The 27504-nt window shown below is 43.3% G+C and overlaps 1 protein-coding gene across 2 annotated transcripts in view; it reads right to left on the reverse strand.

Annotated features, from left to right (window-relative positions):
* Positions 1-27504, reverse strand: part of LOC124048539 (cadherin-23-like) — a 548925-nt gene that overhangs the window by 261728 nt on the left and 259693 nt on the right. For both annotated transcript variants that reach the window (XM_046369416.1, XM_046369417.1), the window contains exons 10-11: positions 5125-5237; positions 2357-2545 (exon numbers count right to left, since the gene is read on the reverse strand). In XM_046369416.1, coding sequence (XP_046225372.1) covers positions 2357-2545; positions 5125-5237 — 302 coding nt within the window. The remainder of the gene's footprint in view (positions 1-2356; positions 2546-5124; positions 5238-27504) is intronic.

Raw genomic sequence — 27504 nt, forward strand, 5'->3', positions numbered from 1 at the left:
CCTTATCATTCACTTCACTGCCTGCCTGTACTCCATTAGTTATGCTACTTTTCCCCTACCTTCTTCCCTCTTTACCACCCCATATACCCCCTCTCCTCCTCCTTCTATCCCTCCTTCTCATTCTCTCTCCACTTCACTTGCAGTTATCTGTCAAATTCCATCCTGGCGGCTGTGGTGCTGGAATCAATCAGAGTTGACTAGCTTTCAGCTTATCTCAACCCAAGGTGATAGATTTTCCTTGTTAGCTATAATTTGATGCTCTATCCCATCTCTTCCAAAGCAAATGAAATTGTAGTTGAGTGGAATGGAGCTCCTAGTTTCAGGCTGCCGTGAGTGAGTGAGCAAGTGTGTGTGTATGTAAGAAGACTGTGTGTTTGGGAGTTAGAAAGAGTGTGTCAAATCCAATCAAAGCTTATTTGTCACATGCGCCGAATAAAACGGTTGTAGACTTTACCATGAAATGGTTGCTAACGAGCCATTCCCAACGATGCAGAGTTAAAAAATTATCATACAAATTAAACTAGTATCACAAGAGGAATAAAATACACAAGAATGGAGCTTTATACAGGTTGTACCAGTACTAAATCAATGTGCTGGGGTATGAGGTATTTGAGGTAGATACTGTATGAATATGAAGGCAGGGTAAAGTGATTAGGCATCAGGATAGATAAAGAGAGTAAAATAAAGAGCAGAGTAGCATCAGCATATGATGTGTTTATGTCATCAAGGCAGATGGTGGCCACTTGATTACTACATTATTCTATGCAGTGCCTTGAAAAAGTATTCATCCCTCTTGGCGTTTTTCCTATTTTGTTGCACTACAACCTGTAATTGATTTTTATTTGGATTTCATGTAATGAATATACACAAAATAGTCCAAATTGGTGAAGTGAAATAAAATAAAATACTTGTTTAAAAAAATTATAAAATATAAAAAACGGGAAAGTGGTGCATGCATATGTATTCACCCCTTTTACTATGAAGCCCCTAAACAAGATCTGGTGCAACCAAGTACCTTCAGATGTCACATAATTAGTTAAATAAAGTCCACCTGTGTGCAATCTAAATGTCACATGATCTCAGTATATATACACCAGTATATATACACCTGTTCTGAAAGGCCCCAGAGTCTGCAACACTTCACCGCCGATGGCGTAGCAGTCAGACGTCTTGTCCTGTCGTGTCCATTGTATATATCGTTTTTACATATTTTTCTTCGCATATCTTTTAAAATATTTTGCTAAACCTCAACATCTAAATACTGTCCTGCAACCCACCTCACCCAAAGTACAGTGGATCTGCTTTTTTTCTAAAGTTTCTAAAGTATATTTACTTCGGATCTGGAACCCCTCAACTGAAGCTAGCCAGCTAACTACCAGCTATCAGTCAGCAAACCATTGCTAGCGGACATCAGCTAACCTTTAGCTCGGAAAGCTCTTGCCAGTTCGAACAACGCGACTCTAACCAGAGCATAACGGACCTATTATTTTTATCCCCGGATTCCCACCGCAAACGGAACATTTTCATCTGGATCTTCACAACTAGCTAACCGTAACCCACATGACTACTCCTGGCTAGCGTTTCCATCCACTTAGCTTGAAGCTAGCCCGGACAGAGCTCCTGTGCTACCTCCGAAGCATACTGCTGGGCTACAATATCCGGACCCCTTCTACAGCCAGTACGAGGCATGGAACCCCGCAGATCCCCTGCGACTGGAATACCGGCATAATCTGCCCGAGGACTCCGGCGCGACGCCCGCTGAAGGCCCATTATGCTAACCAGCTAGGCCTGCTTAGCTACCTAGAGCTACTTGGAACCCTACTAGTTCCACGACCGGTCTATCGATGTAACCGCATGAAGAGGCATAAACAGACTTAAACCCATCGCGATGTCCCCCAAAGGCTGACTTTCTAGCCCTTGCTATCTGCTTGCTTGCTAATTCGGCCTGCTAACTGCTAGCCTGCCCCGGTCTACTAACTGCTAGCTTGTTTAGCCCCGGTCTGCTAACTGCTAGCTTGTTTAGCCCCGGCCTACTAACTGTTAGCCTGTTAGCACAGGCCTCCTAACTGTCTGAATCATAAGAAAGCACACCTTCCGTCCACATCGTGATGTGCGCATCATTTTTGGGATGTTGTTAGCCAACCCGTCTGTTTCTTCAGAGACCCTAAAATGGGTTCCCCTAGCATTGCTCTCAAGATCCTTATTTGGTAGCATCTTTCACCTTGACTTTTGTGTAGAGTGAATGCTGTCATGTCAGGTCTATTGACAGGTCTTATCACTGTCACTTCCATGTCAAACTGACACTGTCAAATATAGTGATACCCTTTATTTTAAGGAATGTGTGATGGTGACCCACCTCATCCTTGTCCTCAGCCTGGATGAAGAGGGGTAGGGCGAAACCCACCTGGGCCAGCTCAGTGATACGCACTCGGTACTCGGAGCTGTTGAACTTGGGCGCGTTGTCGTTCTTGTCAATCAGCAGTATGGTGAAGGTGGTCATCACCGAGGCATCCGTCGGGGTACGGTCATCATTCAACTCCGTGCCCTGAGGGACGAATGGAGGAGGAGAAAGGGGGGAGAGGGAGGGAGGAAGAGGGGAGTATGGAAGGAGGACGGGCAGAGAAGGCAGGCAGATAAGTAGAAGTAAAATCATTAATTTCCAGGGTGAACGAGAGACCTAGAGAGAAAGATAGAGATAGTATGTGGTAGGGAAAGGGAAAGGGGAAATTCATACCTTATGAATATATTCAATTTTTGGGGGGAATATTTTCTTTATTTTGGTCTATGAATTTTCTCCTGGTTTGCTGTAATGGTTGATTTCAATTACGAATAAAGATCAAAGTTGGAATATATTATCCAAAATGATTTGATGGAATTCCCTGCACTCATAATATTACCAACCTTCTTAGAAAAAGGCTTCTAAAGGGTTCGTTGTTGGATGAAAAGGTTATATCCGGAACCATATAGTGTTCTTCTAAAGGGATAAGCTGAAGAACCCTTTATGGTCGGTCGGTCGGTTGCACGCACGCACGCACGCACGCACACACACACACACACACATACACACATGCCAAAATAATGGAAACATAAGTAAATGAGGGATACAAAGTATATTAAAAGCAAGTGCTTCCACACAGGTGTGGTTCCTGAGTTGATTAAGAAATTAACAACCCATCATGCTTAGGGTCAAGAATAAAAATGCTGGGCAGGCCATTGTGTTACCTACCATGGCTATGCCCCCATAGGATGAAAATGTCCCCCTCCACAGAACACGAGTGGTCACTGAATGGTTTGATGAGCATGAAAACGATGTAAATGATATACTATTGCCATCTCAGTCACCAGATCGCAACCCAATCGAACACTAATGGGAGATTCTGGAGCTGTGCCTGAGACAGTGTTTTCCACAACTATCAACAAAACACCAAATTATGGAATTTCTCGTGGAAGAATGGTGTCACACCCCTCCAATAGAGTTCTAGACACTTGCAGAATCCAAGCCAAGGTGCATTGAAACACCATACATACTAAGACACTTTATGTTACAGGAGTCAGCTATACCATGTCATTTGAAATCCTTAAATTAATAAAACAACTTTAGAATGTTGTGTTTATGTACGGCGCATTGAGATACTGCTGCTTTAAAAAAAAAATGTATATATTTAACTTTTATTTAATTAGGCAAGTCAGTTAAGAACAAATTCTTATTTACAATGACGGCCTACCCCGGCCAAACCCAGACAAAGCTGTGCCAATTGTGTACCGGCCTATGGCTTCAAAGCAGGGACTGTAGTAACGCCTTAGACCGCTGCTCCCGAGTGCATTGTTCACTATAGCCTACAGTTCTGAGGATGAACAAAGTGATTGCTTTATTTTCTTTTTATTTCATGGGATATGGGTTGCGTTTCACATGAAAAGGCATTTTACTATCATTGCTAGCATATTTAGCCCAGTATTCGATTTTCCCCACTGCAAATAGTGATTACCCTACAAGCATGCACCAACAGAGGGTCCACAAGACCTGACAGAGATCAATGCAAAACACTACCCAGAAAACCTTTTTTGAAACAGAATCAGTTCTATGACGAACATTAGACTTCTGTTTTACTGTTGCTGTTAGCCTATGCTACTGTTAGCCAAACAGGCGGCAGCGTAGCCTAGTGGTTAGAGCATTGGACTAGTAACCAAAAGGTTGCAAGTTCAAATCCCCGAGCTGACAAGGTACAAAATATGTCGTTCTGCCCCTGAACAGGCAGTTAACCCACTGTTCCTAGGCCGTCATTGAAAATAAGAATTTGTTCTTAACTGACTTTCCTAGTAAAAAAAAAAAAAAAACGCTACCCCTATAGCACCCTGAAAACAACTGCACTCTCTCTGTCTGATGTTGTGGCATTTCCCTTCATTTTGATTTGTAAAGCGAATCGAGTATTATTTTTTAATATTCGGATAACCACCCCGAAAATGTTATTTTATTGTGAAATAATTTCAAATAAGTCATCTCTAACACACACACATGTTTGAAACACAAAAACATCTTTCAGTTGGTCTAATCCTGAATATTTTTGTACAGGTCATCTATCTATTTGTGAGTCTAAAGCAGACTACGGGTTCTGGAGGAAAGCAGTCATCAACTAGCCTCGTACTACCACACTGATCTCGCGAGCTCAGATACATATGTTTTGTGAAACATATTTTTGTAAGCTCGCGAGATCAGTGTGGTAGTACGAGGCTAGTCATCAACATTCACTCTGACAAAATTGGCCTTTCACCAGAAGTCCCTCCACCTGCTCCCCACTCTGAAATTGATAAGAATATCTATTCCTTCATCATCCCAGGTTGTTCCCAAGGAAGACTCGCTGTTCTCTGTCATAACATGCCTCAGGTTGGGGTGATGAAATGCACAACTGGAAGATTATACCTCACCTCCCAACGCATTGAATTAAGTATTGATGATGTATTCTATACTGTACCAGCATACTGTATTCAGAATATATGTACTGTGTGTAACTGTAAGGGTTTTACAACTAAATAAAATGTAGAGTTGGTAGTGTAGCTATATATGCTTAGTTTGGGTCTCTCATTACTCCCAGTCCTAAACACAAACACAGACACAGACGGACAGACCTTGACAGTTAGAGTGAATCCGGATGAGTAGAGTGGGTTCTCTCTGTCCAGCTGTCCATTCACAGTCAAAGAGCCACTGATGTAGGCCAGAGCAAATATGCTGTTGGTGTTGCCTGGGGGAATGAGAGGAGAGGCGGAAAGAGGGAAAGGAGAGGGGAAGAGTGAGGGAGAGATGTGAGAAGTTAGGAAAGGGAGGAGAGAGAGAAGAATATTAATGTAGAGGGTGAGAGAGGAGGGAATTGATGGGAGAGAGAGGAGAGGGAGAGAGAGAGTCAGTGATCCTCATCAGGTAAATTATTAAACATGTCTATTGGGTAGAGGTATCCATAGGACTAGTAGGACAGGTGGAGGTCCTCTATGAAGTGTTTGTGTGTGTTTGATATGTGTGTGTGACAGAGTGTCTTATATAATACAGTGGCTGGCCCATGCTATAGCACTATCTCTCTACCAGTCCAGGGTTCCCCTCTGACCTCTGTGCACCTGCATCTTTTTATCTAATTTGTCAGTCTGCTCTCTGCTCTTCACGTCTACTTCCTCCATCAGCCTCTTAACTTCTTCCATGGTCCTGTGTGGGTCAGTTGGTAAAGCATGGCGCTTACAACACTATGGTTGTGGGTTTGATTCCATATGGAAATGTATGCATGCACTACTGTAAGTCGCTTTGGCTAAAAGTATCTGCTAAATGTTCAAAAGTAGTGCACTATGTAGGGAATAGGGTGCTTACTTGGGACTCATTGCATTGTGTGTTGACTGCTTTCAATCCGCTAGAACAATTTCAGTGTGTGTGTATCTTCCACAAACGGTATCTCTCTTTCTCTCTAGCTCTCTCGTTCACACTGGAAATTAATTATTGCACTTATCCTCCTGCCTTATCTGCCCATCCTTCTTCCATACTATCTAATCTCCCCCTTTTTATACTAATTAGCAAACCAAAATTGGTTATGTGAAAGTTTTCATACCACAAAAACTCTCCTGTCGTGCTTATGATTATAGAATTTTTTTTTTAAACATTTGCCTGATGTTGGAAGAATATTCCTGGAAATAACATTTAATCTCTCTTTAAAGGTTCCCAGATTGTTTCATTAGGTTGTAGGAACAGTTTGGTGAGAACATTGTGGGGACATGACAAAATATATATTCCCAAAACACAAAAACTACCCAGTTGTGTGGATGATTCTATGATTCTAAAAAGCATTCACCTTCAACAACATTCAACAATATTCCCAGACAGGGCCGGTCCTGGAATTTCTGTCACCCTAGGCGAGACAAGAAATAGCCGCCCCTACAAGAATAGTCCCGGTAAGCAAAATGACATTGAAATGATGTCTAAAATACGTATTTTTCCAGACGTTGAAAAGTTAGGTTCATTTTCGGTTCTGAATGAAAGTTGAAAATATGTAATTTATAGACGTCTATGATTTGTTTAGATTTAGTTCGGACCAAACAACTATGTCCGTGGAAATACAGGCTGGTCTGGACTGCACCAAAAAAATAAGTCCAAAAAGCGTTAGCATTGGTCCGTGCTTACTAAGGACTTACTGAGGACAGAAGATGCCCAGGACAATTTTTTCAGACCCACCCTTCAGCTTTTTGCTAGAATTAATGGTGGGGAGAACACTTTGTTATTGGCGCTTTAATGTTGCAAAAAATTATTGTGACATTCACTAAGGTTGCACAGAACATCCCCATAATGTTCAACAAGTTCAAAATGTCTGTTTTTATGATGGTCATAGCACATTAGTCTTTGGTTTAACATAATATCCCATTAATGTTCACGCAATATGCACTTGACAATATCTTGGAGTTATTCAGAACATTTCAATAACATTTAGAAAATGTTGTATACTGAACAAAACTATAAACACAACATGTAATGTTGGTCCCATGTTTCATGAGCTAAAATAAAATATCCCTGTTTTCCATATGCACAAAAAGCGTATTTCTCTAAAATGCACAAATTTCTTCACATCCCTGTTAGATAGCATTTCTCCGTTGCCAAGGTAACCCATCCACCCTGACAGGTGTGGCATATCAAGAAGCTGATTAAACAGCATGATCATTACACTGGTATACCTGGGGACAATAAAAATGTGCAGTTTTTTCACACAACACAATGCCACAGATGTTTTGAGGGTGCATGCAATTGGCATGCTGACAGCAGGAATGTTAATTTATCTACCAAAAGCTGCCTCCAACATCGTTTAATTTGGCAGTATGTCCAACCGGCCTCACAATCGCAGACCACGTGTAACCTTGCCAGCCCAAGACCTCCCCATCACCTAATCATACAAACGCAACCATACTTTTAACACTTCATATGTGGAGTTTGAACCTGCAATGTTTGGTTCCCACCCCAGGGCTTTTATCCTCTGCACCACCAGGGAAGCTTAGACAGGGAAATAATGTTAACATGGTTCTTCACTATCACTTCACCCATCCTCTTTATATGCTACATACTTCTGGGACCATATTTACAAGGTATCCAAGACTATGAGTGCTGATCTAGGATCACTTTTGTTTTTCAGATCATGAACGTTGTATAATCATCCACATAACTGGACAGTTTTTTTTGTTTTTTGGGAAACATATTTTGTGATGTCCCCACATTGTTCCAACTTGACTGTTGCCATAACCTAATTAAACATTCTGGGAACCTTTAAGGAACAGACAAAATGTGTTCTGGTAACATTCTAGCAACATCATACAAATAGTTTATACAAACATTGTATACTCATCAGCACGACTGGACAGCTTTTTAATGTTCTGTGAACCTACACAGAACCAATTTTGGTTTGCTGGGAAAACATGAATGGTTCATTGTGTTATTCCGTTACCTGGAAACCGAATGAAAACTTTGGGGGGATGTTACGTGGTGGTTGTTGCAGATATTGTGCACAACAATTTAGTAAATGTTAGGACAACAATATTTCATTTAAAACTTTTTTTAAGAAACAATTAATTAATTGTTATCAAAAACATTCTGTGAATGTTATAAAATCAAATGAGATATTTGTCACATGCACCGAATACAACAGGTATAGACCATACCATGAAATGCTTACTTACAAGTTGATTTATTTGATTTATTTCACCTTTATTTAACTTAATCGGGATAGGGGGCAGCATTTTCACTTTTGGATAAATAGTATGCCCAAATTCAACTTCCTGCTACTCATCCCCAGAATAGAAGATATGCATAGTATTAGTAGATTTGGATAGAAAACACTCAGAAACTTCTAAAACTGTTTGAATCATGTCTGTGAGTATAACATAACTTATGCTGCAGGCAAAACCCAGAGGACAAACCATTCAGATATGTATTTTATGTTCACTTTTATGTTTTCATTGGGAAACTAGATTTCTAAGGGACTTCTTTGCAGTTCTGCTTCCACTGGATGTCACCAGTCTTTAAAAATTGGTTGACGTTATTCCTTTGTGTAATGAAGAAGTATGGCCATCTTGAATGAGTGTCATTTGAAGTATACTTTTTGAGAGAGGCTCTTGACTCGAAAAGTAGCATCAGTTGTTGTCTTCCTGTATTGAACACAGATAGTCCCATCTTCAATTTGATTGATGATTAACGTTTAAAAATACCTAAAGTTGTATTACAATAGTAGTTTGAAATGTTTTGGCAAAGTTTACAGGTAACATTTGAGATATTTTGTAGTGACGTTGCACAAATTCGAAGCTGCGTTTTTCTGGATCAAACGCGCCAAATAAATTGACATTTTGGATATATATCGACGGAATGAATCGAACAAAAGGACCATTTGTGATGTTTACGGAACATATTGGAGTGCCAAAAAAAGAAGCTCATTAAAGGTTCTGAGAAAAACCATGCTTCCACGAACGGCATATCAATGAAGAGATATTTTACAAAACACCTTGAGGATTGATTCAAACAACGTTTGCCATGTTTCGGTCGATATTATGGAGTTAATTCGGAAAAAAGTTCAACGTTTAGGTGACTGAATTTTCGGTTCGTTTCGGTAGCCAAATGTGTAGTAACAAAACGGAGCGATTTGTCCTACACAAAGAATCTTTCAGGAAAAACTGGACATCTGCTATGTAACTGAAAGTCTCCTCATTGAAACATCTGAAGTTCTTCAAAGGTAAATTATTTTATTTGATTCCTTTGCTGGTTTTTGTGAATATGCGATTTTTAGAAATCGTTAACGTTGCGTTATGGTAATGAGCTTGAGGCTGTAGTCACGATACCGGATTGGGGATGGCTCGGCGCAAGAGGTTAAAGCCAGTGAGGGAGATAAGAGTCTCCAGCTTCAGTGATTTTTGCAGTTCGTTCCAGTCATTGGCAGCAGAAGACTGGAAGGAAAGGCGGCCAAAGGAGAAATTAACTTTGGGGGTGACCAGTGAGATATGCCTGCTTTCCAATGCCTGCTGAAGCGCATGCTACAGGTGGGTGCTGCTATGGTGACCAGTGAGCTGAGATAAGGTGGGGCTTTACCTAGCAAAGACTTTTAGATGACCTGGAGCCAGTGGGTTTGGCGACGAGTATGAAGCATGGGCCAGCCAACAAGAGCGTACAAGTTGCAGTGGTGGGTAGTATATGGGACTTTGGTGACAAAACGGATGGCACTTCTGCAATGTCATCTACAAAATAGCCTCCAACACTCTCCTCAACAAATTGGATGGAGTCCAGTTTGTTGAGTAGAGTGTTGGAGGCTATTTTGTAGATGACATTGCCGAAGTCGAGGATTGATAGGATGGTCAGTTTTACGAGGGTATGTTTGGCAGCAGGAGTGAAGGATGCTTTGTTGGGAAATAGTAAGCCAATTCTAGATTTAATTTTGGATTGGAAATGCTTAATGTGAGTCTGGAAGGAGGGTTTACAGTCTAGACAGACACCTAGGTATTTGTAGTTGTCCAAATATTCTAAGTCAGAACGTCCAGAGTAGTGATGCTGGACGGGCGGGCAGGTGCGGCATTTAGTTTTCCTTGTATTTTAGAGCAGGTGGAGGCCACGGAAGGAGAGTTGTATGGCATTGACGCTCGTCTGGAGGTTAGTTAGCACAGTGTTCAAAGAAGGGCCAGAAGTATATAGAATGGTGTTGTCTGCATAGAGGTGGATCAGAGAATCACCAGCAGCAAGAGCGACATTATTTATGTATACAGATAAGAGAGTAGGCCTGATAATTGAACCCTGTGGCACCCCCATAGACTGCCAGAGGTCTGGACAACAAGCCTTCCGATTTGACACACTGAACTCTATCAGAGAAGTAGTTGGTGAACCATGCGAGGCAGTCATTTGAGATACCACGGCTGTTGAGTCTGCCGATAAGAATGTGGTGATTGACAGAGTCGAAAGCCTCGGCCAGGTCGATGAATATGGCTGCTCAGTAATGTCTCTTATCGATGACGGTTATGACATCGTTTAGGATATCGAGCGTGGCTGAGGTGCACCCATGACCAGCTCGGAAACCAGATTGCATAGCGGAGAAGGTACGGTGGGATTTGAAATGGTCGGTGATCTGTTTGTTGACTTGGCTTTAGAAGACTTTAGAAAGGCAGGGTAGGATAGATATAGGTCTGTAGCAGTTTGGGTCTCGAGTGTCTCCCCCTTTAAAGCGGGAGATGATCGTGGCAGCTTTCCAATCTTATTTATGGGAATCTGAGACGATACGAAAGAGATGTTGAACAGGCTAGCAATAGGGGTTGCAACAATTGCGGCAGATCATTTTAGAAAGAGAGGGTCCAGATTGTCTAGCCCGGATGATTCGTTGGGGTCCAGATTTTGCAGCTCTTACAGAACATCAGGTATCTGGATTTAGGTGAAGGAGAAAAGGGGAGGCTTGGGCGAGTTTCTGTGGGAGGTGCAGGGCAGTTGACCGGGGGTTGGGGTAGCCAGGTGGAAAGCATGGCCAGCCATAGAAAAATGCTTCTTGAAATTCTCAATTATAGTGGATTTATCGGTGGTGACAATGTTTCCTAGCCTCAATGCAGTGGGCAGCATGGAAGAGGTGATTTTATTCTCCATGGACTTTACAGTGTCCCAGAACTTTTTTGAGTTTGTGCTACAGGATAAAAATTTCTGTTTGAAAAAGCTTGCCTTAGCTTTTCTAACTGCCTGTGTAAATTGGTTCCTAACTTCAATGAAAAGTTGCATATCAGGGGGCTATTCGGTGCTAATGCAGTACGCCACCGGATATTTTTGTGCTGGTCAAGGGCAGTCAGGTATGGAGTGAACCAAGTCCTTAACCTCTTGAAACTCTGGGGGCTGTATTTCATTTTTGGATGAAAAACGTTCCCGTTTTAAACAAGATATTTTGTCACGAAAAGATGCTTGACTATGCATATAATTGACATCTTTGGAAAGAAGACACTCTAACGTTTCCAAAACACAGAACTGATGTTACAGGCGAAACCCAGATAAAAATCCAATCAGGAAGTGCCGCATTTTTTGAAACCGCCTCATGCCAATGGCTTACGTTTTCCACGCATTCCCCAAGGTGTCTACAGCATTGTGACGTCTTTTTAGGCATTTCTATTAGACAATAGCTGTAAGGGACGATATTTAGCGAGTGGTCACATGGTGTCTCCCGAGTGAAAGCATCTGAAGTTCTTCAAAGGTAAATGATTTAATTTGGTTGTTTTTCTTATTTTCGTGAAAATGTTGCCTGCTGCTAGCAGAGCCTAGCAAAGCATTATGAAATGATAAACTTACACAAATGCTTGTCTAGCGTTGGCTGTAACGCATATTTTGAAAATCTGAGATGACAGTGTTGTTAACAAAAGGCTAAGCTTGTGTTTGAATATATTTATTTCATTTAATTTGCGATTTTCATGAATAGGAAAAGTTGCGTTATGCTAATGCGCTTGTGGCTATGATTACGCTCCCGGATACGGGTTTGCTCATCGCAAGAGGTTTTAACACGCCCCCCTCAAAGAGAGAGACGCAGCTTAATGTGAGCTCTCACATTTTCAACATGTTTTTTTTATAAAAGGATAGATTTGAGTTAGATAAACTTGGATTTTTCAGAAGCTACATATGCAGGATGCTACCCTCCACAGCATGGCCTTTGCTCCAGATCAAAACTCCAAACCTACAACTTCATTTTGACCAAAATTTACCGGAGAGATTACTGCTTCCAAGGTGTTATTTTTCCAAGCTATGAAAGTGCTCCAGCCAACAAACAGCAGAGACATGAGGACACCATTCCAACCTTGAACTGAACCAGATACAAATTCAATTAGCACTAAGGTGTGAAGTAAAACAAGTGTCAGGAGTCTTTGAAGCGTCCTCTGAAGCCCCCTCCTGCTGTTCCAAGACCATTCCCTGGCATTTTCTACAAGAAATCAGCCTCCAGAAATAAAAGCTTCTCCCAAGTGGGTGTGACACCTACTCCAATTGCCTGCTGCCCTTCTGCTTGGATACCACCTGGCGATCTGTTCACCGTCTGCCCTGGCCTGTCTCCCCCTGTCTGGTAATGGTACATCCATTACCATTATAAATCAGCACTGCAGAGCTCTCCCTGTACTATGCCGTGCCTTGACTGTATTACTGTTGATGATATCTGGAAATGTGCATGTACACCCTGGCCCATCTACAGTTGCTAGCCCCAATTCTGCTGTCGTAAAAGCCTGCGTTTTCTGCACGTTAAAACTAGAAGTGTATTTAAAAAATGGATCAATTTAAAGTGTTGGTTCACAGCTTCACAGCTCCAGTTGTGTTGGTCTTTACTGAGACATGGTTAAGAAAGAGTGTTTTGAATACTGTTTTTTGCAAAGACAGATCTTCCAAAGGTGGGAGAGTGGCAATCTTTACCAAGGATTACCTTCAGAGCTCGGATGTTTCCACCATGTCTGTCCCCAAACAATTGCATTTGCTGGTTTTAAGCATTAAACATTCAAATAGCTCTTTGTTGACTGTTGCTGGGTGCTATCGTCCTCCATCAGCACCGGCTTGTACCCTACCTGCCCTAAGCTCTCTCCTGGCCCCTTTACACTAAGTCTGAATTTGTCCTGCTTGGTGACCTAAACTGGGACATGCTTAAACCACCTGACCAAGTGCTAAAGCAATGGGACTCCCTATATCTTTCTCAGATTATCACCTATCCCACAAGGTATGACTCCAAACACCCAGAAAAGGCTACTCTCCTCAATGTTATCCTCACAAATAATCCTGATAGGTATCAGTCTGGTGTTTTCTGTAATAACCTTAGTAATCACTGTTTTACAGCCTGTGTTCGTAATGGCTGCTTAGGAAACGACCTGTCCTGATTTGTCATAGACGCTTGCTAAAAACCTTTAATGAGCAAGCCTCCCTTCATGAAGAGGCCTCTGTAAAATGGTATAACATCAGCTTGATCCCCTCTGTCGAAGACGTTTGGACCTTATTTTTTGATATTTTCAGCGGTATTGTGAAAAAAACATGCACCCATAAAGAAAATGAGAATTTAAAACAGGTTCAGCCCCTGGTTCGACCGTGATCTTGCAGAGTTGCTCCACCTCAAGAATTGTTTGGCGAAATGCTTGGCACACACATACTCAAGTTGACTGGCTATCATTCAGGCAAATGAGAAATAAGTTCACTCAGGCTATCCGGAAGGCCAAAGTTAGTTACTTGAAGGAGCAGTTCTCTCTCTCTGTGGGTCTAACCCCAATAAGTTCTGGAAAACGGTTAAAGACCTGGAGAATAAACCCTCCTCCCCTCAGCTGCCCATGTCCCTTAATGTTGATGACTGATGTTGTTGTTACTGACAAGAAGCACATGGCTGAGCTTTTCAATTACCACTTCATTAAGTCAGGATTCCTATCTGACTCAGCCATGCCTCCTTGCCCGTTCAACATTTCCTCATCTCCCACCCCTTCTAATGCGACTATCGCGATGCTTCTCCCTATTTTTCCCCTGCTCCGCTACAAACTTTCTCCCTGCAAGCAGTCACTGAGTCTGAGGTGCTAAAGGAGTTCCTTAAACTTGACCTCAAAAAACATCTGGGTCAGAGGTCAGATGGTGTAGACCCTTTTCTTCTGTAAGGTTGCTGCCACTATCATCGCAATATACACTATCAGTCATAAAATCTGCTGTCTCAGCCACTGCATGTCACCAAGGGAGTACCCCAAGGCTCAATCCTAGGCCCCACACTCTTCTCAATTTACATCAACAGCATAGCTCATGCAGTAGGAAGCTCTCTCATCCATGTATATGCAGATGATACAGTCTTATACTCAGCTCACTTCTCCACAGATTTTGTGTTAAATGCTCTACAACAAAGCTGTTTCCGTGTCCTAAAAGCTTTCTCTACCCTTAACCTTGTTCTGAACAGCTCCAAAACAAAGGTCATGTGGTTTGTTCAGAAGAATGCCCCTCTTCCCACAAGTGTTATTTACTACCTCTGAGGGTTTAGAGCTTGAGGTAGGCACCTTATACAAGTACTTGGGAGTATGGCTAGACGGTGCACTGTACTTCTCTCAGCACATATCAAAGATGCAGGCTAAAGTTAAATCTAGACTTGGTTTCCTCTATCGTAATCGCTCCTCTTTCACCACAGCTGCCAAACTGACCCTGATTCAGATGACCATCCTACACATGCTAGATTATGGAGACATAATTTATAGATCGGCAGGTAAGGGTGCTCTCGAGCGGCTAGATGTTCTTTACCATTCAGCCATCAGATTTGCCACCAATGCTCCTTATAAGACACATCACTGTACTCTATACTCCTCTGTAAACTGGTAATCTCTGTACACCCGTCGCAAGACCCACCGGTTGATGCTTATTTGTAAAACCATTTTAGGCCTCATCCCCCCTATCTGAGATATCTGCTGCAGCCCTCATCCTCCACATACAACACCCGTTCTGCCAGTCACATTCTGTTAAATGTCCCCAAAGCACACATATCCCTGGGTCACTCCTCTTTTCATTTCGCTGCAGCTAGCGACTTGAACAAGCTGCAACAAACACTCAAACTGGACAGTTTTATCTCAATCTCTTTATTCAAAGACTCAATCCTGGACACTCTTACTGACAGTTGTGGCTGCTTTGTGTGATGTATTGTTGTCTCTATCTTCTTGACCTTTGTGCTGTTGACTATGCACAATAATGTTTGTCCCATGATTTGTGCTGCTACCATGTTGCTACGTTGTGCTGCTACCATGCTGTGTTGTCATTTGTTGCTAACTTGCTATGTGGTTTTCTTAGGTCTCTCTTCATGTAGTGTTGTCTCTCTTGTTGTGATGTGTGTTTTGTCCTATATTGTATTTATTTATTCATTTTAATCCCAGGCCCCTGTCCCCGCTGGAGGCCAGGGGGACAGGGGGACTCTTTTGGTAGGCTGTCATTGTAAATATGAATTTGTTCTTAAATGACTTGCCTAGTTAAATAAAGGTTACATAAAATCAAACAAATGATCTAACAATGCAGTTCATGTAATAGAGTTAATATAGTATTTACTAAATAAACTTACATAACAAAAATGACATAACATAAAGAGGCTAAATACAGGGGGTACCGGTACAGAGTCAAAGTGCGGGGGTACAGGTTAGTCGAGGTAATTTATAAAGTGACTATGCATAGATAATAAACAGTGAGTAGCAGCAGTGTGAAAATTAATTATTAATTGTTCAGCAGTTTTATGCCTTGGGGGTAGAAGCTGTTAAGGAGCCTTTTGATCCTCTGGTAGCGATTGCCGTGTGGTAGCAGAGAGAACAGTCTATGACTTGGGTGACTGAGGTCTTTGACCATTTTTGGTGCCTTCCTCTGACACAGCCTAGTATATACAGTAGGTCCTGTATGTCAGAAAGCTTGGTGAATACTTTTGCAAGGCACTGTATATTCTGTCCTACCCTCAGAATTGACAGAAGACCCCATGGTCCTGGCTGTTGCTGTGTGCTGATTGACCAGCAGGAGTGGGTAGTGGTGGAAATGGTGAGGGCCAGGAATGACATACGGCTGTCTGAAATAAAGCAAGTCATTGAGAGGAACGATGACACCTTTGCTAATGTGGCATGCATCAGCCTATCAACAACCAGGAGCAGAGGGTTCTGGACTGGGGAGGAGATACTGGAAGGAAAGGGACCCTGGGCCAGGCTGGGGAATAACACCGCACCAAGGAAGATCTGGAGGCAGCGAGAGCTGAGCGGCGGCGATATGAGGTAAGGCAGCGCAACAGGCATGAGAGGCAGCCCTGGGGGGGTGGCACACGGGGAGATTGACGGAGTCAGGCAATAGAAGCGCAGTACTGGTCAGGCACTGTGTTATGCGGTCAAGCGCACGGTGTCGCCAGTATGCGCTCATAGCCCTTTTTCGGCCCAGGGTATCTGGCGCTGCGTGCTGTGTCTCCGGGGTGATGGGAGGGTGCAGTTTGCCCTATGCCTGCGCTCCGCCCGTGCCAGGCGAATGTGGGCATTGAGCCTAAGGGAGAGGTGGGAGTGGTATGCACCAGATCTCCAGTGCTCACCCACAGCCCGGTTCAACCTGTGCCTGCAGTCTTGAGGGTCTGGACTAAAGGGGTCATCCAGCCTGGAGGAGTGGTGCCAGGGCTGCGCACCAGAGCTCCAGTGCTCCACCACAGCCCGGTCCATCCGATGCCGCCTCCACGCACCAGGCCTCCTGTAGGTCTCCCCAGCCTGGTGGGTCCTGTGGCAGCCCCACGCACCAGGCCATCTCTCCGTCTCCTCCCTCCAGGTTCTCCCACCTGTCCGCACTTCCAGAGTCTCCCTCCTGTCTGGAGCCGCCGGAGCCGCCCGTCAGTCAGGAGTCGCCCTTCACTCCGGCGCTGCCGGAGTCTCCCGTCTGTCCGGCGCTGACGGAGTCTCCCGTCTATTCGGGGTCCGCTGCAAGGGTCCCCAGACCGAGGTCGGCAGCGACGGTCGCCACACCTAAGGCGCCACCTAAGTGGGCCAAGACTAAGGTGGGGTCCATGTCCCGCGCCAGAGTCGCCACTGCGGACAGATGCCCACCCAGACCCTCCCCTATGGGTGTAGGTTTTGCGGCACGTCCTGACCTTAGTTCCATTCTATTTAAGTTTGAGGGTGTGAGTTGGGGTGGGCATTCTATGTTTTGTGTTCTATGTTTTATATTTCTATGTGTTTGGCCTGGTATGGTTCCCAATCAGAGGCAGCTGGCAATCATTGTCTCTGATTGAGAACCATACTTAGGCTGCCTGACTTCCCACTATGGGTTGTGGGTAGTTATTTTCTGTTTAGTGTTTTTGTTGCACCTTACAGAACTGTCCGTGTGCCGGTTTGTTGTTTTTGTTCAATATTCATCTTTATTAAAATTATTATGAATCAGTACCACGCTGCACTTTGGTCCTCTTCTCCTTCTCCCGACGACATTCGTTACATGGTAGTTCAAACGACAAAATTGAAAAGATGTCTTCATGTATGACTGTAAGTCGCTTTGGATAAAAGTGTCTGCTAAATGGCATATATTATTATTATTATTATATTATATGTTGTTTTGGTAAACCAATGTTCTCATTACATTTCACAATAACTGTATATGTTGAATCAATGGTTGTTGGTGAGAGATGTTTACAATCCAAATGAATGCACAATGACAGGTTTTGAATCAGACTGGCAGCGAGTTTTGTACTAAGAGTTGTGAAAATATAAACACAGCAATAAAATAAATGCTTAATCCCTATGAGGATGGAACTGGCATAGGGGTAAATAGGTATGACTGAAATACCACAACATATCATATAGTAGGCTATGTTACTGTATCACAAATCAAGCCTCATTGACTTGATATGTTCTGTAGACAAGCAAGGAAACATGCACTGTTGAGAGAAGAGCTATTGAAATTCTCAACATGTGTTCGCTATGAGTGAGAGAAAGACTAAGTGCATTGAATCGCGAAAGTGGAAAATCTACATGTGTAGTCATTATGGAGGGGATTGTTCGAGAAGGAAAACCCAAAAATCTGGTTCAATCAAGTGTGTGACAAGTGGATGACAATGACTCTCTCAAAATGTGTCCCAAACGGCACCCTGTTCCGTATATAGTGCACTACACAAAAGTAGTGCACTACGGAATAGTGCGATTTAGGATGCAGTCAATGACTCTCACAGCAATGAGCTTTGGAGGACAGCATACAGTGTTAAATTAGTATTACTTTGAGGTGTAGGCTTACGGGCATATCATAATGATTATCCCCTGAATGAGACATAAGTCCCCCTAAATGCAATGAAGTCAATCTTTGGGCGGTGTTTCTAAATAATGCTAATTCAACCATTCTCCTATTTGTTTCAAATTCAATTTGTACTGCTACAGTGGTAAATACTAAAATAAAAGCTTATTCCAAATTAAAACGAACACCCCTACCTCTGTGTGTTTAATTACTGCTGTGGGCTAAATCAGGGTCTTATTAAACAAATATACTTTGAAACATATGTATATGCCTCACACACATGGTTATGGGCTTAAAGAAAATACCTGTACCATATCAGTTATAGAGTTTAAGTGTATTCAATTTTGAGTTTGCACCCCCATTTTACACTGTATATTCATCACAGAAGACAGAAATATAACAAAACTGTTTGACATTGAAAGACCGTATTTTCAGGTAATAAAAAAGGTTAGTTAATTATGAAAAATCTATTAATAACATTCGATCAATGATGCCACATTTTACTACAGGAAAGGGCTACACAATGTTTTCCTATGTCATCCTAGGACAGACAGTCCCATATCTCAGCCCCTTTTCCGATGTCCCAACTTTTGCTTTTTACAAAAAAGGTCATTTTATCATCAAGACACAAATATTAATTGAGGATACGGGCGTGTAGACCCAATGACAATCGCTGAATATCATTACACTTTGTTGTTTTGTAACAGTGATTTGTTTGACAATAAGATGAAAACATCATGACTGGTTGTGTTCATACAAAATTTATCGGTAAGGTAACACTTTACCTTAAGTGTACATTAATAAATATGTAACTAAATAGTAATTCATGTATTTATAACACTGTAATAAGGGTTTAGCAGTATAGGTTATTACACAAGTGGAACAAGGACATGTAATTACACATCAGCTTTTCAGAGGTTATTCGATATGTGTAATGTGTACTCATGACATATGTGTACTCATTATTTATTTATATGTAATTACAAGATGTATTGTTCCAAATGTAACATGTTCTGTAATTACACTTTAGCAGTCTCCTGTGTAGCACCATGATAACAATGCATCCTAATATTTAACCTTGTTACATGTAAACTATATAAGTCACTACCATCAAAATAAGCTAGGCTAGGAGTCCCTCTGCTGTTGTAACAATGCACACCCTATCATTAACTACAGCTTCAGTTATTTCCATATTATTTGGCTTGAAGGATGTACATGATTCAATTTAAGAGCAATTGTATTTACAATGGATATGCATGTAGCTATAATGTAGCTACCCAAGAGCAAACTCCTTCAAGTAATAGTGAAACACGATAGTGTAAAACTTTTTATTACAAACATTGGGAAAATACACGTCAACGTAGAATACATGTTGTTACAGCACCTGTAAGTGTAATTACAATGTACTTTCAATGCAATTACATATTTACCGAGATGTCTGACCTTACAGATTGGAATTGTCTTGACAAAACATTTACTCTTAGGGGTGCATGCTAGGAGTGAAAATATTACAGCGGATACACTAATTGGATGTCTTTGAAGAGTTGAGAGAGTTTCCCTTTCTTAATTTCTCTACCCAACAAGTACATCCACTCAATAAGATGGAGATGCTTCAAACTGGCCTTTAGCCTCCAGACCTGCCCCTTTATTGTCTGCCATGCTCTTTCAATGTGTTGTGTGTGTGACTTCATGTGTGAGGATCCACAAAGTTGTTAGTGTGGTTGGTTCTCTGGTGATTGTAACCCAACCTATTCAGAGACCCGACATATGCCCTCCAGCAGTCATTCAGAATGCTGGAACTCTTGGCACATGTCGCATGATGATAGGTATTAAGGTTGCCTGTGAACGGTTTCCCACCATTTTAAGAACTGGTTGTGTTCTACTTCCATCGTCCCAAACACCCTACCCAGTCTTCTCCACGTTGGCCCCATACTTCTATGATTGTACTGAAAGATAGGAACAAGTGCATATCATTATTTTGTGATAGGTCAGTTGGCCAGTGGTTAGTCACGCCTTGAAATGGTGGAGGATTAGTAAATCCATGGGAACTGGCATAATGTCAGTTATGACACAAGCTAAGGACTGATGGGTGAAGTTATATCATGTTGAAACACGATCCTCGTTTCGTCACTGAAGATGTGTCCAAGAGCACTGAGAGATGTACTGTATTTATTAAATAATTCAGTATATGAAATAGTCAAGCCCTCTATTTCTTTATCCATATCAGTATATCTATTGAGAAGGCAACTGATTGAAAAAGGCAACTGATTACCATAAGTTAAATATATCAACAAATTACCTCTCAGTTCCAAGTCAAGATAATGAATACTACTACATCAAAATGGATAACCTTTCTATACCGTTCCCTTGTGTGAGAACTTGGATTCATCTATCACCACCAATCTCCGTAGAGAACTTGCCCCTATTTGTAAACTCTTCCTCCGCTTGAACCTCCTCAGGGCTTTGTTGCAGACCTTCCATAATGACAGGTAAGACAGATGTTAGTGATATGAGAAGACTTGTGTGTCCCAGGAAAGCAGGACCCTCAACCTCTATAGGAGGGGCTGTCACTGACACTGTTCCTGTCTCATGTGGAAATGCACTATAATGGAAGTTGTCACAAAATAACTGAGTTTGAGTTTGTATTTTATTGCTATTTGCACTGTAATGCATTTTAATATTTGATAAAACATTCAGCCTATATTCAGTCATCAAAACATGCTTTTAAAAATTTCAACAAATTAAGTTATAATTGACAGATTGATTATAAAATTGTTGTTAGTTATAGCTATAAAAACAGTACTCGAAACACAGCTTTTATGGCAGCAGCAGAGGTGCAAGCCTCACCAGTCGCACCATGCTGCATTTCCTGGCCTGCCACCAAATCAAATCAAATTGTATTAGTCACATGCGCCGAATACAACAGCTTAAATTGAAATGCTTACTTACGAGCCCCTAAAGTGGTTGTACCGGCAGGATAAAACCGAGGTGTCTGGTAAGACACGGGGCGGCGGTGCCCCTAGTCTTACCAGACACCTCTGTTTTATCCTGCTGGTACAATGTATAACCAGCCAGCTGTATGTTGATATTGTCGTCGTTCAGCCACGACTCCTTGAAGCATAAGATGTTACAGTCTTAAATGTCCCGTTGGTAGTTTAATCTTCCCTGTAACTCGTCCATTTTATTGTCCAAGGATCTCAGAACGCAGCATGTTTTCCGGCCTCTCCTTCTCCGCCTCCTCTTCACGCAGATCACTGGGGCCGGGGCCTGTTCCCGAGGGTGACGTATATCCTCCACCTCGGGCTTGTCAGCGCCGTGAAAGAAGAAAAAGGATTCTGCTAATCCGTGGTGAGTAAATTGCAGTCCTGATGTCTAGAAGTTATTTTTGGTCACAAGAGACGGTAGCGGCAACATTACTACAAAATGAATAAAACAATACGTTTCAAACAACGCAGATAAACAAACAAAAAACACAATCGGTTGGTGGCAGGTAAAACATCTGCCTTCCACTCTGGCGCCACCGCGACAAGTAACCTAAATTCCTGTGGTAAACACTGTTTGGAATGGCTGGCAAAGCAAGCTAAATGTTGAAAATCTTGGAGTGCCCCTTTAAGCTGTCCAGTAAATAATGTATGAAATATCCCAAAAGCCTGTGAGCTAAAATTTCCTCAGAGTGAATACAGGTAAACAAAACTGGTGGCTTTTTTCAGAGTCAAAATTGCTCATAATTCTGTGTTGATCGACAACTGTAACAATGACAATGCACCTCATCTTTCTCAGGCTTTTTGCCATTCGTGTCAGGGTACTAGAGCTCAGTGCAAGGCCATCCTCTATCATATTAACTTGCCTCAAGTGTAGCCCCTGTGCAAATCTGCAATATTGTAACAAAGAAATAACAAATCAGATCAATAGTATATGACAATAGAAACCCAAATATTGTTTTCATGAAATTAAACCCATGGTAGGCCCCAGACTTAACCCATTGAGACCCAGCTGTTGGTAACAACCTTAACTTGCCCTTAAACCACATTCTCTTCAGCCTGGAGAGACCTGCGTGCCATACCTTGTTCCATTTCTGTACTAACCTATGCCATGGAACACTACTCAACATGTAATTACTTAGAAAAGAGCTACATTTCCAGACAGGGATAAAAAATATTGAGTGGTAGGCTGTAGGCCAAAATATGGAAAAGGATAGCTTTCAGCATCAAACGTACTACATGTAAAGCCCTATACAAGGTATTATGCAAATTGCAGTACATTTCTCTGCAATACTTGCACCTTTCTAACATGTATATCTTCGAAATTACATGAATTTGCCGGTGAAGCATAGGAAATAAATGTGAAAGTGTTGTTGCTCTCAGAGAAAAGGGGAACTTTATTAACCAAGTACAGCACAGCAATACATGTCAAGATAACATACAGTAGCATACCTTGATTTCAGTTCTCCCACCTCATTTTCACCCATGCAGGTGACAGCTGCACCTCAGCTCAAACTCATTCAAATTGATCTTGAAAAGACATGAGATGAAGTACTACATTAACCAAAACATGAGCAAAGTAGAGTTGTGGGAACTTTCTGTAGAAAGCTATAGCCTCCTGATTGCTCATTGCTAATTGGGTAGACTGCCACATACTTTATCAAATTGGAGCGCCAAAGTAAAACAGTAACGAGTGCAGCTTACCATTACTTTCACCATAGCAGGTTATGTGCAATTAAACTAGCTAGACTAGACCCATTCAGACTGTAACCGTTTTAGTAGAAACTAATTTTAGTAGAAACTAATATTGTATAGAATGAATGCTATGGAGAACTATAAGAAAAGAGAAGTGTTGGGACCAGCACCACTGTGGAAAATAGGAATGTAGGCCGCCGCATTACTAACGTTGGCCATAGCAAGTGCCAGTGCATAGTGTAGTGGCAAGAGAGCTAACTATGGCCACATCTTACTTAACTTTTTTTACAGCATTTCACCTGCTCTGTTAAATGCTTGGTATTGTCATCCAACCTTGCAACAGTTTGATTACAAACACTGGTATTTACAACAGCTAGCTAGCTAACTAGGCAAATGTTAAATATGAAGTTGTCACTAAACATCAAGCAAGTGACCATGTATGTAATGTTGCTGTTTGAACAGTTATAACTTCTAGTCTTACGAAAGCGTGTAGATGGCTTAAGGTGTGGAAGGCAGCAGGCTGAAGATCTGTTTTCAAAGATGTAATGTTATGCTGAAATAGTTGTGATTATTTTAAGAAGACCAAAAACGACTTACATTTGAACACCACTGCCAAAGCTTTGCTATTCTCCATCTTCCAAGTTGTTTTGTTGTTTACTTGAAGAGATCTAGCTATCAAAACTCACAAAATTGTGCAGCAAATTTGACTAAATGATAAGATTAAATGAGTATAACACTTCCGGGTTGGAGCGAGTGGTCGCATCGGCACTTCGCTCCCGCAGGTAGTATAACTTTTTCATTATATTTCATTATAGCACAACGGTTTGATTTGTCTAATCTTAGCAATTTCTTCTCAGCTAGATACATAGCCGTCTTTGTATCAAAGATAATTGCGTAATTATTGTATTTTGCCGTCCTAACGTAGTCTTCACTAGCCAGCTAGCTAACGTCCACTGATTAGCTGCACTGGAGAAACTATTACACTCAACTGTACGACTTGATTAGTGTAGTGTTAGCTAGCTACATAGCTGTCTTTGCTGTCTTCGTATCTTCGTATCCAAGATAATTGTGCAGTTTAGGTTTAGAGTGTGTAGTCTTAGAGTGATTATCTTATTTACCGAGGTTAGCTAGCCAGCTATTTGTCGTCCTTAACGTAGGAGACTCTGCTAGCTAGCCAACAGCTAGCCAACAGCTAGCCGACAGCTAGCCGACAGCTAGCCAACGTCTACCGAATAGACTCACAACCCGGTCGCATTCACAGGTAGTATCACATTTTCATTTAATTTCATTACAGTACAACGGTTTGATTTGTTTGATCGTAGCTAGCTACATAGCTAGCTACATAGCCGTCTTTGTATCAAAGATAATTGTGTAGTCTAGAGCGATTTTTTAGGTTAGCTAGCCAGCTATTGTCGTTCTTTTAACGCAACGTAACGTAAACAACACTACTAGCTAGCCAGCTAGTCCCCGAATAGCAGCACTGCAGAAACTATTACACTCAACGGAACGACTTGATTAGTGTAGTGTCAACAACGCACCCACTGCCAGCTAGCCTACTTCAGCAGTACTGTATCATTTTAATCATTTTAGTCAATAATATTCTTGCTACGTAAGCTTAACTTTCTGAACATTCGAGACGTGTAGTCCACTTGTCATTCCAATCTCCTTTGCATTAGCGTAGCCTCTTCTGTAGCCTGTCAACTATGTGTCTGTCTATCCCTGTTCTCTCCTCTCTGCACAGACCATACAAACGCTCCACACTGCGTGGCCGCGGCCACCCTAATCTGGTGGTCCCAGCGCGCACGACCCACGTGGAGTTCCAGGTCTCCGGTAGCCTCTGGAACTGCCGATCTGCGGTCAACAAGGCAGAGTTCATCTCAGCCTATGCCTCCCTCCAGTCCCTCGACTTCTTGGCACTGACGGAAACATGGACCACCACAGACAACACTGCTACTCCTACTGCTCTCTCTTCGTCCGCCCACGTGTTCTCGCACACCCAGAGAGCTTCTGGTCAGCGGGGTGGTGGCACCGGGATCCTCATCTCTCCCAAGTGGTCATTCTCTCTTTCTCCCCTTACCCATCTGTCTATCGCCTCCTTTGAATTCCATGCTGTCACAGTTACCAGCCCTTTCAAGCTTAACATCCTTATCATTTATCGCCCTCCAGGTTCCCTCGGAGAGTTCATCAATGAGCTTGATGCCTTGATAAGCTCCTTTCCTGAGGACGGCTCACCTCTCACAGTTCTGGGCGACTTTAACCTCCCCACGTCTACCTTTGACTCATTCCTCTCTGCCTCCTTCTTTCCACTCCTCTCCTCTTTTGACCTCACCCTCTCACCTTCCCCCCTACTCACAAGGCAGGCAATACGCTCGACCTCATCTTTACTAGATGCTGTTCTTCCACTAACCTCATTGCAACTCCCCTCCAAGTCTCCGACCACTACCTTGTATCCTTTTCCCTCTCGCTCTCATCCAACACCTCCCACACTGCCCCTACTCGGATGGTATCGCGCCGTCCCAACCTTCGCACTCTCTCCCCCGCTACACTCTGCTCTTCCATCCTATCATCTCTTCCCTCTGCTCAAACCTTCTCCAACCTATCTCCTGATTCTGCCTCCTCAACCCTCCTCTCCTCCCTCTCTGCATCCTTTGACTCTCTATGTCCCCTATCCTCCAGGCCGGCTCGGTCCTCCCCTCCCGCTCCGTGGCTCGATGACTCATTGCGAGCTCACAGAACAGGGCTCCGGGCAGCCGAGCGGAAATGGAGGAAAACTCGCCTCCCTGCGGACCTGGCATCCTTTCACTCCCTCCTCTCTACATTTTCCTCCTCTGTCTCTGCTGCTAAAGCCACTTTCTACCACGCTAAATTCCAAGCATCTGCCTCTAACCCTAGGAAGCTCTTTGCCACCTTCTCCTCCCTCCTGAATCCTCCCCCCCCCCCCTCCTCCCTCTCTGCAGATGACTTCGTCAACCATTTTGAAAAGAAGGTCGACGACATCCGATCCTCGTTTGCTAAGTCAAATGACACCGCTGGTTCTGCTCACACTGCCCTACCCTGTGCTCCGACCTCTTTCTCCCCTCTCTCTCCAGATGAAATCTCGCGTCTTGTGACGGCCGGCCGCCCAACAACCTGCCCGCTTGACCCTATCCCCTCCTCTCTTCTCCAGACCATTTCTGGAGACCTTCTCCCTTACCTCACCTCGCTCATCAACTCATCCCTGACCGCTGGCTACGTCCCTTCCGTCTTCAAGAGAGCGAGAGTTGCACCCCTTCTGAAAAAACCTACACTCGATCCCTCCGATGTCAACGATTACAGACCAGTATCCCTTCTTTCTTTTCTCTCCAAAACTCTTGAACGTGCCGTCCTTGGCCAGCTCTCCCGCTATCTCTCTCTGAATGACCTTCTTCATCCAAATCAGTCAGGTTTCAAGACTAGTCATTCAACTGAGACTGCTCTCCTCTGTATCACGGAGGCGCTCCGCACTGCTAAAGCTATAACTCTCTCTCCTCTGCTCTCATCCTTCTAGATCTATCGGCTGCCTTCGATACTGTGAACCATCAGATCCTCCTCTCCACCCTCTCCGAGTTGGGCATCTCCGGCGCAGCCCACGCTTGGATTGCATCGTACCTGACAGGTCGCTCCTACCAGGTGGCGTGGCGAGAATCTGTCTCCTCACCACGCGCTCTCACCACTGGTGTCCCCCAGGGCTCTGTTCTAGGCCCTCTCCTATTCTCGCTATACACCAAGTCACTTGGCTCTGTCATAACCTCACATGGTCTCTCCTATCATTGCTATGCAGACGACACACAATTAATCTTCTCCTTTCCCCCTTCTGATGACCAGGTGGCGAATCGCATCTCTGCATGTCTGGCAGACATATCAGTGTGGATGACGGATCACCACCTCAAGCTGAACCTCGGCAAGACGGAGCTGCTATTCCTCCCGGGGAAGGACTGCCCGTTCCATGATCTCGCCATCACGGTTGACAACTCCATTGTGTCCTCCTCCCAGAGCGCTAAGAACCTTGGCGTGATCCTGGACAACACCCTGTCGTTCTCAACCAACATCAAGGCGGTGGCCCGTTCCTGTAGGTTCATGCTCTACAACATCCGCAGAGTACGACCCTGCCTCACACAGGAAGCGGCGCAGGTCCTAATCCAGGCACTTGTCATCTCCCGTCTGGATTACTGCAACTCGCTGTTGGCTGGGCTCCCTGCCTGTGCCATTAAACCCCTTCAACTCATCCAGAATGCCGCAGCCCGTCTGGTGTTCAACCTTCCCAAGTTCTCTCACGTCACCCCGCTCCTCCGTTCTCTCCACTGGCTTCCAGTTGAAAGCTCGCATCCGCTACAAGACCATGGTGCTTGCCTACGGAGCTGTGAGGGGAACGGCACCTCAGTACCTCCAGACTCTGATCAGGCCCTACACCCAAACAAGGGCACTGCGTTCATCCACCTCTGGCCTGCTCGCCTCCCTACCACTGAGGAAGTACAGCTCCCGCTCAGCCCAGTCAAAACTGTTCGCTGCTCTGGCCCCCCAATGGTGGAACAATCTCCCTCACGACGCCAGGACAGCGGAGTCAATCACCACCTTCCGGAGACACCTGAAACC

This window comes from Oncorhynchus gorbuscha, linkage group LG11, assembly GCF_021184085.1.
Source record: "Oncorhynchus gorbuscha isolate QuinsamMale2020 ecotype Even-year linkage group LG11, OgorEven_v1.0, whole genome shotgun sequence".
NCBI lineage: Eukaryota > Metazoa > Chordata > Actinopteri > Salmoniformes > Salmonidae > Oncorhynchus > Oncorhynchus gorbuscha.